General features: G+C 35.8%; 1 protein-coding gene across 1 annotated transcript in view; it reads left to right on the top strand.

Annotated features, from left to right (window-relative positions):
- Positions 1 to 16,098, top strand: part of LOC128644238 (nephrin-like) — a gene marked incomplete at its 5' end in the record, with an annotated part of 86,453 nt that overhangs the window by 36,812 nt on the left and 33,543 nt on the right. The window contains 3 exons of the mRNA XM_053696922.1: positions 10,672 to 10,812; positions 11,478 to 11,618; positions 12,324 to 12,442. Of these exons, the coding sequence (XP_053552897.1) occupies positions 10,672 to 10,812; positions 11,478 to 11,618; positions 12,324 to 12,442 (401 nt within the window). The remainder of the gene's footprint in view (positions 1 to 10,671; positions 10,813 to 11,477; positions 11,619 to 12,323; positions 12,443 to 16,098) is intronic.

Genomic DNA, 16,098 nt, shown 5'->3' on the forward strand with positions numbered 1-16,098 from the left:
CACTCCCTTGTTATTTCCCGACTTGACTACTGCAATAACCTACTCAATGGCCTTCCTCTTTCTGCCTCTCCTCCCTTCAATCCATCCTAAATGCCTCTGCCAGGCTAATCCACCTTTCCCGCCACTCTGTATCTGATGCACCTCTCTGCGAGTCCCTACATTGACTCCCCATTCACAGCAAAATTAAATTAAAAATCCTCACTCTTACATACAAAGCTCTCAACAACGCCGCTCCCCTCTACCTATCCTCTCTAATACACAAGTATACTCCAGCCCGTCCACTAAGATCCAACAATGACCTGCTCCTTGCATCCGCGACTATCACCTCTTCCAATGCTAGACACTAGGACTTCTGTCGTGCAGCACCTACCCTCTGGAACACTCTCCCTCGTGCTGTTAGGCTTTGCCCTAATCTTTCTTCTTTTAAATGCTCCTTGAAGACTTTTTTGTTCAGAGAAGCCTACCACCCAACTCAATAATAAATTAATTCTACTTACCTAATATTTCCCTCATCTAACTCAGTATTAACATCTTTGTCACTCTTGCAGTCCTCACCTCCTGTTTCTCAACCTCCTACCCTTCCAGATTGTAACTTCCCACGGGAATAGGGCCCTCAATTCCTCCTGTATGTGTTCGTCAAATTTTGTCTTGTCTTCTACACGTTTAATATCATTGTTTTATTTAAATTAATTGTATCCATGGACAGCGTTGCGGAATATGTTGGTGCTTCATAAATAAAGTATAATAATAAAAATAATAATAATGTGACAGCCATTAACCAATTATAGACACAAATACATAGAAACTGTGAAATCTTGCATGGCTCGTGCACATAAAAGATGGTGCTCAGTTTCATAATGATAGACAACTAGAAAGTTGTTTTTTTTATTATTACTTGCTTTCTCTATCTGAATCATAAATCTTTAATTTTGAGTTTAGTGTCCCTTTAATGAGTTGTATGTATAAGTAAAAATGCAGAGTGTCCCTTTAATGAGCTGTAGTTATAAGTAATAAAGCTGAGTGTCCCTTTACTGAGATGTAGTTATAAGTAATAATGCAGTGACCCTTTAATGAGCTGTAGTTATAAGTAATAATGCAGTGTCCCTTTAATGAATTGTATGTATAAGGAATAATGCAGGGTGTACCTTTAATAATCTGTAGTCATAAGTAATAATGCAGAGTGTCCCTTTAATGAGCTATATTTATAAGTAATAATCCAGAGTGTCCCTTTAATGAGTTGGATTTAAAAGTAATAATGCAGAGTTTCCCTTTAATGAGCTATATTTATAAGTAATAATGCAGAATGTCCCTTTAATGAGCTATATTTATAAGTAATAATGCAGAATGTCCCTTTAATGAGTTGTACTTATAAGTAATAATGCAGAGTGTCCCTTTAATGAGTAGTATTTATAAGTAATAATGCAGAGTGTCCTTTTAATAAGTTGTATTTATAAGTAATAATGCAGAGTGTCCCTTTAATGAGCTGTAGCTATAAGTAATAATGCAGAGTGTCCCTTTAATAAGTTGTATTTATAAGTAATAATGCATAGTGTCCCTTTAATGAACTGTAGCTATAAGTAAAAATGCAGAGTGTCCCTTTAATGAGCTGTATTTATAAGTAATAATACACAGTGTCCCTTTAATGAGTTGTATTTATAAGTAATAATGCAGAGTGTCCCTTTAATGAGTAGTATTTATAAGTAATAATGCAGAGTGTCCCTTTAATGAACTGTAGCTATAAGTAAAAATGCAGAGTGTCCCTTTAATGAGCTGTATTTATAAGTAATAATACACAGTGTCCCTTTAATGAGTTGTATTTATAAGTAATAATACACAGTGTCCCTTTAATGAATGGTATTTATAAGTAATAATGCAGAGTGTCCCTTTAATGAGCTGTAGTTATAAGTAATAATGCAGAGTGTCCCTTTAATGATTTGTATTTATAAGTAATAATGCAGAGTGTCCCTTTAATGAGTTGTATTTATAAGTAATAATGCATTATCCCTTTAATGAGCTGCAGTTATAAGTAATAATGCAGAGTGTCCCTTTAATGAATGGTATTTATAAGTAATAATGCAGAGTGTCCTTTTAATGAGTTGTATTTATAAGTAATAATGCAGAGTGTCCCTTTAATGAATGGTATTTATAAGTAATAATGCAGAGTGAATGCCAATACCATAGATACATTTAAAAATAGTCTGGATAAATTTCTGTATATAAACAAAATTCATGGATATGATTGCTAGTATTAAATGGGTCACATTTTAATGGGGTTATTTAAGCTTAACTGGAGCTTTTTGTAAGTATTTTAGATTTGTATAGGTTGAACTCGATGGACTTCAGCCTTTTTTCAACCTTATCTACTATGTTACTATGTTACTATGTTACTATGTCCCTTTAATGAGCTGTAGTTATAAGTAATAATGCAGAGTGTCCCTTTAATGAGCTTTATTTATAAGTAATAATGCAGAATGTCCCTTTAATGAGTTGTATTTATAAGTAACAATGCAGAGTGTCCCTTTAATGATTTGTATTTATAAGTAATAATGTACAGTGTCCCTTTAATGAGTTGTATTTATAAGTAATAATGCAGTGTCCCTTTAATGAGCTGTATTTATAAGTAATAATGCAGTGTCCCTTTAATATATGCTATTTATAAGTAATAATGCAGTGTCCCTTTAATAAACGCTATTTATAAGTAATAATGCAGAGTGTCCCTTTAATGAGCTGTATGTATAAGTAATAATGCAGAGTGTCCCTTTAATGAGTTGTATTTATAAGTAATAACACAGAGTGTCTCTTTAAACAATTGTTTTTATAAGTAATAAGGCAGAGTGCCCTTTAATAAACTGTAGTTATAAGTAATAATGCAGAGTGTCCCTTTAATGAGTTGTATTTATAAGTAATAATGCAGTGTCCCTTTAATAAACGCTATTTATAAGTAATAATGCAAAGTGTCCCTTTAATGAGTTGTATTATAAGTAATAATGCAGAATGTCCCTTTAATGAGCTATATTTATAAGTAATAATGCAGAATGTCCCTTTAATGAGTTGTACTTATAAGTAATAATGCAGAGTGTCCCTTTAATGAGTAGTATTTATAAGTAATAATGCAGAGTGTCCTTTTAATAAGTTGTATTTATAAGTAATAATGCAGAGTGTCCCTTTAATGAGCTGTAGCTATAAGTAATAATGCAGAGTGTCCCTTTAATAAGTTGTATTTATAAGTAATAATGCATAGTGTCCCTTTAATGAACTGTAGCTATAAGTAAAAATGCAGAGTGTCCCTTTAATGAGCTGTATTTATAAGTAATAATACACAGTGTCCCTTTAATGAGTTGTATTTATAAGTAATAATGCAGAGTGTCCCTTTAATGAGTAGTATTTATAAGTAATAATGCAGAGTGTCCCTTTAATGAACTGTAGCTATAAGTAAAAATGCAGAGTGTCCCTTTAATGAGCTGTATTTATAAGTAATAATGCAGTGTCCCTTTAATAAACTATATTTATAAGTAATAATGCAGAGTGTCCCTTTAATGAGTTGTATTTATAAGTAATAATGCAGAGTGTCCCTTTAATGAGCTATATGTATAAGTAATAATACACAGTGTCCCTTTAATGAGTTGTATTTATAAGTAATAATGCAGAGTGTCCTTTTAATGAGTTGTATTTATAAGTAATAATGCAGAGTGTCCCTTTAATGAATGGTATTTATAAGTAATAATGCAGAGTGTCCCTTTAATGAGCTGTAGTTATAAGTAATAATGCAGAGTGTCCCTTTAATGAGCTTTATTTATAAGTAATAATGCAAAATGTCCCTTTAATGAGTTGTATTTATAAGTAACAATGCAGAGTGTCCCTTTAATGATTTGTATTTATAAGTAATAATGTACAGTGTCCCTTTAATGAGTTGTATTTATAAGTAATGATGCATTATCCCTTTAATGAGCTGCAGTTATAAGTAATAATGCAGAGTGTCCCTTTAATGAGTTGTATTTATAAGTAATAAAGCAGAGTGTACCTTAAAGAGCTGTATTTATAAGTAATAATGCAGTGTTCCTTTAATGAGTTGTATTTATAAGTAATAATGCAGTGTCCCTTTAATGAGCTGTATTTATAAGTAATAATGCAGTGTCCCTTTAATATATGCTATTTATAAGTAATAATGCAGTGTCCCTTTAATAAACGCTATTTATAAGTAATAATGCAGAGTGTCCCTTTAATGAGCTGTATGTATAAGTAATAATGCAGAGTGTCCCTTTAATGAGTTGTATTTATAAGTAATAACACAGAGTGTCCCTTTAAACAATTGTTTTTATAAGTAATAAGGCAGAGTGCCCTTTAATGAGCTTTAGTTATAAGTAATGCAGAGTGTCCCTTTAATGAGTTGTATTTATAAGTAATAATGCAGTGTCCCTTTAATAAACTATATTTATAAGTAATAATGCAGTGTCCCTTTAATAAACGCTATTTATAAGTAATAATGCAAAGTGTCCCTTTAATGAGTTGTATTATAAGTAATAATGCAGAGTGTCCCTTTAATGAGTTGTTTTTATAAGTAATGATGCAGAGTGTCCCTTTAATGATTTGTATTTATAAGTAATAATGCAGAGTGTCCCTTTAATGAGTTGTATTTATAAGTAATAATGCAGAGTGTCTCTTTAATGAGTTGTATTTATAAGTAATAATGCAGAGTGTCCCTTTAATAAACTATATTTATAAGTAATAATGCAGAGTGTCCCTTTAATAAACTATATTTATAAGTAATAATGCAGAGTGTCCCTTTAATGAGTTGGATTTATAAGTAATAATGCAGTGTCCCTTTAATAAACTATATTTATAAGTAATAATGCAGAATGTCCCTTTAATGAGTTGGATTTATAAGTAATAATGCAGAGTGTCCCTTTAACGACTTGGATTTATAAGTAATAATGCAGAGTGTCCCTTTAATTAATGGTATTTATAAGTAATAATGCAGTGTCCCTTTAATGAGCTATATTTTTAAGTAATAATGCAGAATGTCCCTTTAATGAGTTGGATTTATAAGTAATAATGCAGAGTTTCCCTTAAATGAGCTATATTTATAAGTAATAATGCAGAATGTCCCTTTAATAATATCTACTACAATATCACCGCACTGGCTATAGCATCACCGCACAATATATCTACTACAATATCACAGCACTGGCTATAGCATCACTGCACAATATATCTACTACAATATCACAGCACTGGCTATAGCATCACCGCACAATATATCTACTACAATATCACAGCAGCCAGTGGCTATTGCATCACCGCACAATATATCTACTACAATATCACAGCACTGGCTATAACATCACCGCACAATATATCTACTACAATATTACAGCACTGGCTATAGCATCACTGCACAATATATCTACTACAATATCACAGCACTGGCTATAGCATCACTGCACAATATATCTACTACAATATCACAGCACTGGCTATAGCATCACTGCACAATATATCTACTACAATATCACAGCACTGGCTATAACATCACCGCACAATATATCTACTACAATATCACAGCACTGGCTATAACATCACTGCAGAATATATCTACTACAATATCACAGCACTGGCTATAACATCACTGCAGAATATATCTACTACAATATCACAGCACTGGCTATAACATCACCGCACAATATATCTACTACAATATCACAGCACTGGCTATAACATCACCGCACAATATATCTACTACAATATCACAGCACTGGCTATAACATCACTGCAGAATATATCTACTACAATATCACAGCACTGGCTATAACATCACCGCACAATATATCTACTACAATATCACAGCACTGGCTATAACATCACTGCAGAATATATCTACTACAATATCACAGCACTGGCTATAACATCACCGCACAATATATCTACTACAATATCACAGCACTGGCTATAACATCACTGCAGAATATATCTACTACAATATCACAGCACTGGCTATAGCTTTACTGCACAATACATCTACTACAATATCACAGCACTGGCTATAGATTCACTACAATATCACAGCAGTGGCTATAGCATCACTACAATATCACAGCACTGGCTATAACATCACTGCACAATATATCTACTACAATATCACAGCACTGGCTATAGCATCACTGCACAATATATCTACTACAATATCACAGCACTGTCTATAGCATCACTGCACAATATATCTACTACAATATCACAGCACTGGCTATAGCATCACTGCACAATATATCTAGTACAATATTACAGCACTGGCTATAACATCACCGCACAATATATCTACTACAATATCACAGCATTGGCTATAGCATCACTGCACAATATATCTACTACAATATCACAGCACTGGCTATAGCATCACTGCACAATATATCTAGTACAATATTACAGCACTGGCTATAACATCACCGTACAATATATCTACTACAATATCACAGCACTGGCTATAGCATCACTACAATATCACAGCAGTGGCTATAGCATCACTACAATATCACAGCACTGGCTATAGCATCACTACAATATCACAGCAGTGGCTATAGCATCACTACAATATCACAGCACTGGCTATAACATCACTGCACAATATATCTACTACAATATCACAGCACTGGCTATAGCATCACCGCACAATATATCTACTACAATATCACAGCACTGGCTATAGCTTTACTGCACAATATATCTACTACAATATCACAGCACTGGCTATAGCATCACCGCAAAATATATCTACTACAATATCACAGCACTGGCTATAGCATCACTGCACAATTTATCTACTACAATATCACAGCACTGGCTATAACATCACAATGCGTTGCCGGTTCGTGTGTAGAGTTTACGTTAGGGGATAATGTCACGTCCATAATCTCCCTCCAGCACAATATTTTGGTGCCGTTTTCATCATGAAGCACCTCATGTGCTATTTGCGTTTTACTTAAAGGGACAGTCTAGTCAAAATTAAATTGAAAGACTCAGCAGCAGTTTCAAACATCTTTCCAATTTACTTTTATTTTCAAATTTGCTTTGCTTTAAATAATAGTAATAATGCAGTGTTCCTTTAATGAGTTGTATTTATAAGTAATAATGCAGTGTCCCTTTAATGAGTTGTATTTATAAGTAATAATGCAGTGTCCCTTTAATATATGCTATTTATAAGTAATAATGCAGTGTCCCTTTAATAAACGCTATTTATAAGTAATAATGCAGAGTGTCCCTTTAATGAGCTGTATGTATAAGTAATAATGCAGTGTCCCTTTAATGAGTTGTATTTATAAGTAATAACACAGAGTGTCCCTTTAAACAATTGTTTTTATAAGTAATAAGGCAGAGTGTCCCTTTAATGAGCTGTAGTTATAAGTAATAATGCAGAGTGTCTCTTTAATGAGTTGTATTTATAAGTAATAATGCAGTCTCCCTTTAATAAACGCTATTTATAAGTAATAATGCAGAGTGTCCCTTTAATAAATGCTATTTATAAGTAATAATGCAAAGTGTCCCTTTAATGAGTTGTATTATAAGTAATAATGCAGAGTGTCCCTTTAATGAGTTGTTTTTATAAGTAATGATGCAGAGTGTCCCTTTAATGATTTGTATTTATAAGTAATAATGCAGAGTGTCTCTTTAATGAGTTGTATTTATAAGTAATAATGCAGAGTGTCCCTTTAATAAACTATATTTATAAGTAATAATGCAGAGTGTCCCTTTAATAAACTATATTTATAAGTAATAATGCAGAGTGTCCCTTTAATGAGTTGGATTTATAAGTAATAATGCAGTGTCCCTTTAATAAACTATATTTATAAGTAATAATGCAGAATGTCCCTTTAATGAGTTGGATTTATAAGTAATAATGCAGAGTGTCCCTTTAATTAATGGTATTTATAAGTAATAATGCAGTGTCCCTTTAATGAGCTATATTTTTAAGTAATAATGCAGAATGTCCCTTTAATGAGTTGGATTTATAAGCAATAATGCAGAGTTTCCCTTAAATGAGCTATATTTATAAGTAATAATGCAGAATGTCCCTTTAATAATATCTACTACAATATCACAGCACTGGCTATAACATCACTGCACAATATATCTACTACAATATTACAGCACTGGCTATAACATCACCGCACACAATATCTACTACAATATCACAGCACTGGCTATAACATCACTGCACAATATATCTACTACAATATCATAGCACTGGCTATAGCATCACTGCACAATATATCTACTACAATATCACAGCACTGGCTATAGCATCACCACACAATATATCTACTACAATATCACAGCACTGGCTATAGCATCACCGCACAATATATCTACTACAATATCACAGCACTGGCTATAGCATCACTGCACAATATATCTACTACAATATCACAGCACTGGCTATAGCATCACTGCACAATATATCTACTACAATATCACAGCACTGGCTATAGCATCACTGCACAATATATCTACTACAATATTACAGCACTGGCTATAACATCACCGCACACAATATCTACTACAATATCACATCACTGGCTATAGCATCACTGCACAATATATCTACTACAATATCACAGCACTGGCTATAACATCACCGCACAATATATCTACTACAATATTACAGCACTGGCTATAACATCACTGCAGAATATATCTACTACAATATCACAGCACTGGCTATAGCTTTACTGCACAATACATCTACTACAATATCACAGCACTGGCTATAGCATCACTACAATATCACAGCAGTGGCTATAGCATCACTACAATATCACAGCAGTGGCTATAGCATCACTACAATATCACAGCACTGGCTATAACATCACTGCACAATATATCTACTACAATATCACAGCACTGGCTATAGCATCACTGCACAATATATCTACTACAATATCACAGCACTGGCTATAGCATCACTGCACAATATAGCTAGTACAATATTACAGCACTGGCTATAACATCACTGCACAATATATCTACTACAATATCACAGCACTGGTTATAGCATCACTGCACAATATATCTAGTACAATATTACAGCACTGGCTATAACATCACCGTACAATATATCTACTACAATATCACAGCACTGGCTATAGCATCACTACAATATCACAGCAGTGGCTATAGCATCACTACAATATCACAGCACTGGCTATAGCATCACTACAATATCACAGCACTGGCTATAACATCACTGCACAATATATCTACTACAATATCATAGCACTGGCTATAGCATCACTGCACAATATATCTACTACAATATCACAGCACTGGCTATAGCATCACCACACAATATATCTACTACAATATCACAGCACTGGCTATAGCATCACTGCACAATATATCTACTACAATATCACAGCACTGGCTATAGCATATATCATATATATATATCATATATATCATATATTGTGATACAATATCACAGCACTGGCTATAGCATCACTGCACAATATATCTACTACAATATCACAGCACTGGCTAGAGCATCACTGCACAATATATCTACTACAATATTACAGCACTGGCTATAACATCACCGCACAATATATCTACTACAATATCACAGCACTGGCTATAGCATCACCGCACAATATATCTACTACAATATCACAGCACTGGCTATAGCTTTACTGCACAATATATCTACTACAATATCACAGCACTGGCTATAGCATCACTGCACAATATATCTACTACAATATCACAGCACTGGCTATAGCATCACTGCACAATATATCTACTACAATATCACAGCATTGGCTATAGCATCACTGCACAATATATCTACTACAATATCACAGCACTGGCTATAGCATCACCGTACAATATATCTACTACAATATCACAGCACTGGCTATAGCATCACTGCACAATATATCTAATATCACAGCACTGGCTATAGCATCACTGCACAATATATCTAATATCACAGCACTGGCTATAGCTTTACTGCACAATATATCTACTACAATATCACAGCACTGGCTATAACATCACAATGCGTTGCCGGTTCGTGTGTAGAGTTTACATTAGGGGATAATGTCACTTCCATAATCTCTCTCCAGCACAGTATTTTGGTGCCGTTTTCATCATGAAGCACCTCATGTGCTATTTGCGTTTTACTTAAAGGGACAGTCTAGTCAAAATTAAATTGAAATGACTCTGATACACCAGCAGTTTCAAACATCTTTCCAATTTACATTTATTTTCAAATTTGCTTTGTTTTCTTGGTATTCTTTGTTGAAAGGTAAACCTAGGAAGGCTCATATGCTAATTTCTAATCCATTGAAGGATGCCTCTTATCACAGTGACAGTTTTTAATAGTTAGACAGTGCTAGTTCATGTGAACCATATAGATAACAATGTACTAACTTCTGTGGAGTTATTTATGAGTCACCACGTATTGGCTAAAATGCAAGTCTGTCAAAAGAACTGAAATAAGGATGCAATCTACAAAGGCTTAGATACAAGGTAATCACAGAGGTAAAAAGTATATTAATATAACTGTGTTGGTTGTGCAATACTGGGGAATTGGTAATATCTATCTTTTTAAACAATGTAATGTTTGGAGTAGACGGTCCCTTTAACTCAACATGAGTCCTCACTTAATTATCTCTTTTTTAGTTCCTCCCGAGTTCCTTGATGACCAACCAAAAGTGGTGCAAGCTGTTGAAAATGGAGCAGCCCTCATTCCAGTAAGAATTCGGGCCAATCCCTCAGAGGTCTCGTACAACTGGACCCTCCGAGGAGAAAGGCTTAACCGAGGTAGAAGAGGGAGGGAGGATGGAAGTGGGGAATATACTGTACATAAACTAAAAAAGGATAATAAGGGGAAGTGCATATAATTTGTTGGTGAATAAATAAATAATAAATAAATAGCTCAATGTCTAGTGTGGCACAAAAATAATACAAAATACCCCAATAACTATTAACCCCTAAACTGCCATATCTCCCATCACATTGAACCTCTAAACCACTTTACCCCACGCATCAACTAAATGCCTGATCACTAAGACCCTAATCACAAATTAGTCCTCTAACCACCATAAACCCCACTGCAATAGACCTCCTAACTGCTAAGACCCTAAATGCTACTTACCCCCTAAACGCCATAACCCCATTTAATTTATCCCCTTAACCACCAGATGCCACACTGAATTAACAACTTATACTTATGGGATGCTCTAATTTAGGAATGAGGACAAAATAAGTCTTTGGTGACATTTTTCTAAGGAATGACTTGTAATACTAAAGCTACTGCTACTGATTGTGCAAATCATGTACAATCAAGTAACAAGCAGCAGACAATCAGCAGTGATTTACTTTAGAATGTCCCTTTAATGCAATATAATAGCATAACAATAAAATACTTTTGAATAAGAGGTATATATAGGCATACCGCCTGATCTGTATATATGATGCCTTTGCAGAAGGAGCTTACAGACACCACCTGCGAGACGGAGGGTCACTGGAGATTTGGAATGTGAGCCGAGCCGACTCTGGAGACTATAATGTGACTTGTGACAACAAACAAGGAAGGAACAGCACCATTATACGGCTGGATGTACAGTGTAAGGGAGAGTGATTTCTAATAACGCTGCAGAATCTGTTAGCGCTCTACAAATAACTGATAATAATAATAATGCTAATAATGCTAATAATATTAATAATAATAATAGAAATAATAATAATGCAGAGACAAGCTGGGGCAAACACCTTGCTAAACATATGTATACCACAGATTGCAAAGACGACTGTAGTAAATTGGTTATAGATTTTAATCCCTCAATTTATTGAGCCAGATACTTTTGCATTTTAAAATTCATTACATATGTTTGTATTTGATAAATAGATGTTCCTCAGTTTAAAAACAAAAGAAAAGTTATTCCTAGGGGGCGTGTCACTAGTATAATATGTTATTGGACAGTCCAATCATTGTTTAAAATATCTTATGCTAAATAACAATTTTCTGAATTTGAATATCTTAAAAGTTTGATTCAATTTGAACAGCAGTTCTATGAATTTTGAAATTTGAATAAGTGAACAAATAATATAGTGATGGCTGCCTGTTATTGTAAATTTGTTTTGGAACAAATGTGTCGACAAATTAGAAATTTTGACACTTTTATTTTTTTGTTTTTTAAATTCACTATTGCTAATTGCAAGAAGTTTAATTGGTTTCTATAAATAATATGACAATAATAATATTGAGAACATAAGTTAACAATGTTATATGCATGTTTGCAGGTTTGACTGTATTTTCCTGTCATTTACAGATTCACCTACTATTCGAAGTATGGGGCACCCAGAGGTGGATCTCGGGGGAACGTCTGAGATTGTGTGTGTAGCTGATGCAAATCCAGCAATGGACTCTATGTTCCAGTGGCGATGGCTGGTATGAAATGTTTATTTATTGATTCCTAATATCTTATGTTAACGTTGAGACCTTGGGGCCGATTTATCAATGTCTGTCCGACATGATACGTGGCAGCGTATCGTGTCCGACAGCAGTGGCGTCACTAGGGTTGGTGTCACCCGGTGCGGTAAGTCATGGTGTCACCCCCCCCCCCAGAAAGCAGACACACACAAAAACACAGGCACACACACATACAAACACTCAGACACACTTAAACACATACTCAGATGCACACACAAACACTCGGAAACACACTCAGACACACACACAAAAACACACACACAAAAACACTGAGACACACAAAAACTCAGACACACACATACAAAATATGTAAACTGCACTGCATTAATTATGAAGCTCATGCCTAGAGCTGCTCCCTGGCTCAGCAGAACATCAAATGAAAGATAAACAGAGCACTCTAAAATAAATCACTGAAGAAAAGGTTTAGGTGCGCAAACTATGAAAATTCTGCTCTCTGACTCTGTTCCAAGTCTGTCAGTGCACAGCCCTGGGCCGCATGTCACTGAGCAGTGAGCACAGATAGGCAGGCAGGTTTAGGCTAGCAGCGCAACTTTGCAAGCCCCACGGCACACCCACAACATTCATAGTGAAATTGGGCAGGGGAGGAGCAAAGTACAAACAAGAAAAAGCAGCCAGGAAAACTATTTGTTGAAATTGCAGCACTGGCTCAAGGGGCAAAAAAATTGTGTGTCTACAACTTCCCCAGTCCCACTAATGTTCACAAATGCCAGCCTCTAATAAAATAATCTATGCATCTCAACATTGTATTTCTTTGAATTTCAATAAAATTAAAAAAAAAAAAAAAAAAAAAAAAAAAATTTTTTTTTTTTTTTTTTGGTGTCACCCCTGGAGGGTGTCACCCGGGTGCGGCCCGCCCCCCCCGCCCCCCCCTAGTGACGCCACTGCGACAGACATTGCTAAATGCCGTCAGGATATGCTGTCAGCATTTAACATTGCACAAGCAGTTATGGTGAACCGCTTGTGCAATCCCACCCCCTGCAGATTCGCGGCCATTCTAGCAGGGGGTTGTCAATCAGCCTGATCGTATAGGATTGGACGGATTGCAGACCGCAGCCTCAGAGGCAGCGGACCAGTTAAGGAGCAGCGGTCTTAAGACCACTGCTTCATAACTGCTGTTTCCGGCGAGCCTGAGGGCTCATGAGGAAACAGGGGTATCAGGGGCCATTTGGCCCTTGATAAATTGGCCCCCCTATCTTATCTGTCTGCTTTGGAAAAAGTTCTCAAACACTGGATAACCATAAATCCATTTAAAGAGACGCTAACATTGATATGACAATTGCAATGTACAAAGGACCTTCAAAAAAATCTAATACTTCTTGTTTTGCATTTTATAATTTAAAGGGACATAACACCCAATGTTTTCCAATGATACCGATAGAGCATACCATTATAAACGATCATCCAATTACAGGGGCAGTAAACCTGCAAAATATTGTTATATAATTCTGCACGTAACATTATCTTAGCGCTAGCTTTATACAACATAATATTGCGCAAATATTTTATTATAAAGTAGAATTTCTCAGACCGCCGCTCCTTGCTCTACTGAGCGGATCTTGTTTTTTTCCTAAGTGCATCTGGGCAGCTGTCTAGTCACAGCCCAGCCCGATCGCGCCGTTACACTCAATGTAGCTCGCTCCCGCTACCAGACGATAACCAAATAATCTACTTAAACCCAGATGCTCATTAATTCATCTAAACTAGAAAGTGCAGATTATCCCAAAAAAGTTTCTCAGCAGTTGATGTAAATTAAAGTGATATATGGAAGAAAAAATATAATGCTCTAATAAGCCACATCATGTTAAAAGGGTAAACCACATAGTTAAAATCAGCTTTAAGATTACGACCTCTGAGCAAATCAATGGCAGCATATGTGCATAGCAGCCAATCCCCAGCAGTGTTCAGGATTAATACAAAGTTGCCAATCCGGTGCAGACTTTAACTATGTGTTTAACCTTTCAAATGAGTAGATATGTTATTCAAAACGATTAGCACATTTAGAAAACATTTACACACATTGCATAGCTCAGCCAACCACAGCCTTCAGTTATCTTGTGCTTTAGCATCCACATGTACTCATACTAAAAAATGAACTGGATATAGTGACTTTGGTAAGGAAACCATTTAGTGATTGGTTTAATCTTGGTTTAGTTCTTCTGCAGATCTTTATAATGGCGATGACAAAAAAATCTGGTGATGGCAAATTTCTCATAAGAGCATGTGTGTTTTGTGGGCAGAGCTGGGTGATCGGGGGTGTGACTAGGCTGCTGGGGGTGTGACTAGGCTGTTGGGGTGTGTGACTAGGCTGTTGGGGGTGTGACTAGGCTGTTGGGGGGTGTCACTAGGCTGTTAGGGGTTTGACTAGGCTGTTGGGGGTGTCACTATACTGTTAAGGATGTGACTAGGCTGCTGGGGTGTGACTAGTCTGTTGGGGGTGTGACTAGGCTGCTTGGGGTATGACTAGGCTGTTGGGGTGTATCTAGGCTGTTAGGGGTGTATCTAGGCTGTTAGGGGTGTGACTAGGCTGTTGGGGATGTGACTAGGCTGTTGGGGTGTAACTAGGCTGTTAGGGGTGTGACTAGGCTGTTGGGGGTGTGACTAGGTTTTTAGGGGTGTGACTAGGCTGTTGGGGGTGTGACTAGGCTGCTGAGTGTGTGACTAGGCTGTTAGTGGGTGTGACTAGGCTTTTGGGGGTGTGACTAGGCTGTTAGGGGTGTGACTAGGCTGTTGGGGGTGTGACTAGGCTGTCAGAGGTGTGACTAGACTGCTGGGTGTGTGACTAGGCTATTAGTGGGTGTGACTAGGCTTTTGGGGGTGTGACTAGGCTTTTGGAGGTGTGGCTAGGCTGTTGGGGGTGTGACTATGCTGCTGGGGTGTGGCTAATAGGTTCCTAAGCCCAGCAATCAAAATAGAGGTTGAAAGACAGAAGGGGCTTTAGCGCATCTGTGCACCTCTGTAGAACCTTCATTGTACATTGAATATACTGGACTGCCTTTGATAGTTTTTCTAATTCTAATCTCAGATAACACAATTTACCTTTACTGTCTCTGCCCCCAAACATCTATCAACCTCTACTGCTACTTGTTTGACCTTTCTCTACAGCATTTAACCCTGACTGCTGCTGATCTAATCCCCATGATAATATAAGATCTCCTCCCCAATCACAAACATAACCCCAAGTTAAAAAAAATGAATTCCTTACAAAAATAAATAAATAAATGACCTGTACTTGTCCTAAATCTTGTTAATTCTTCTTCATCCTTCAGCCTTATTCTTCTTGTACGTAATGCAACATCGGTAAAGGGGCATAAAACAATGTACAACTAAAAACAAACAAATAAACAAAAACAACTTTCAATTTACTTCTGTTGTTAAATGTACAAAGTTCTCTTGGTGTGCTTTACTGAAGGCCATATCTAGGTATGCTCTGGAGTTTGTATGTGTCTGTAGCAGTTTAGCATCAATATATATATATATATATATATATATATATATATATATATATATATATATATATATATATATATTAAAAGAAGTTATACATTGTGCAAACATTGCTGCCATCTAGTGCTAAAAATTGGATAACACTGTTA

Source organism: Bombina bombina, unplaced genomic scaffold, assembly GCF_027579735.1.
Source record: "Bombina bombina isolate aBomBom1 unplaced genomic scaffold, aBomBom1.pri scaffold_435, whole genome shotgun sequence".
NCBI classification, from domain to species: domain Eukaryota; kingdom Metazoa; phylum Chordata; class Amphibia; order Anura; family Bombinatoridae; genus Bombina; species Bombina bombina.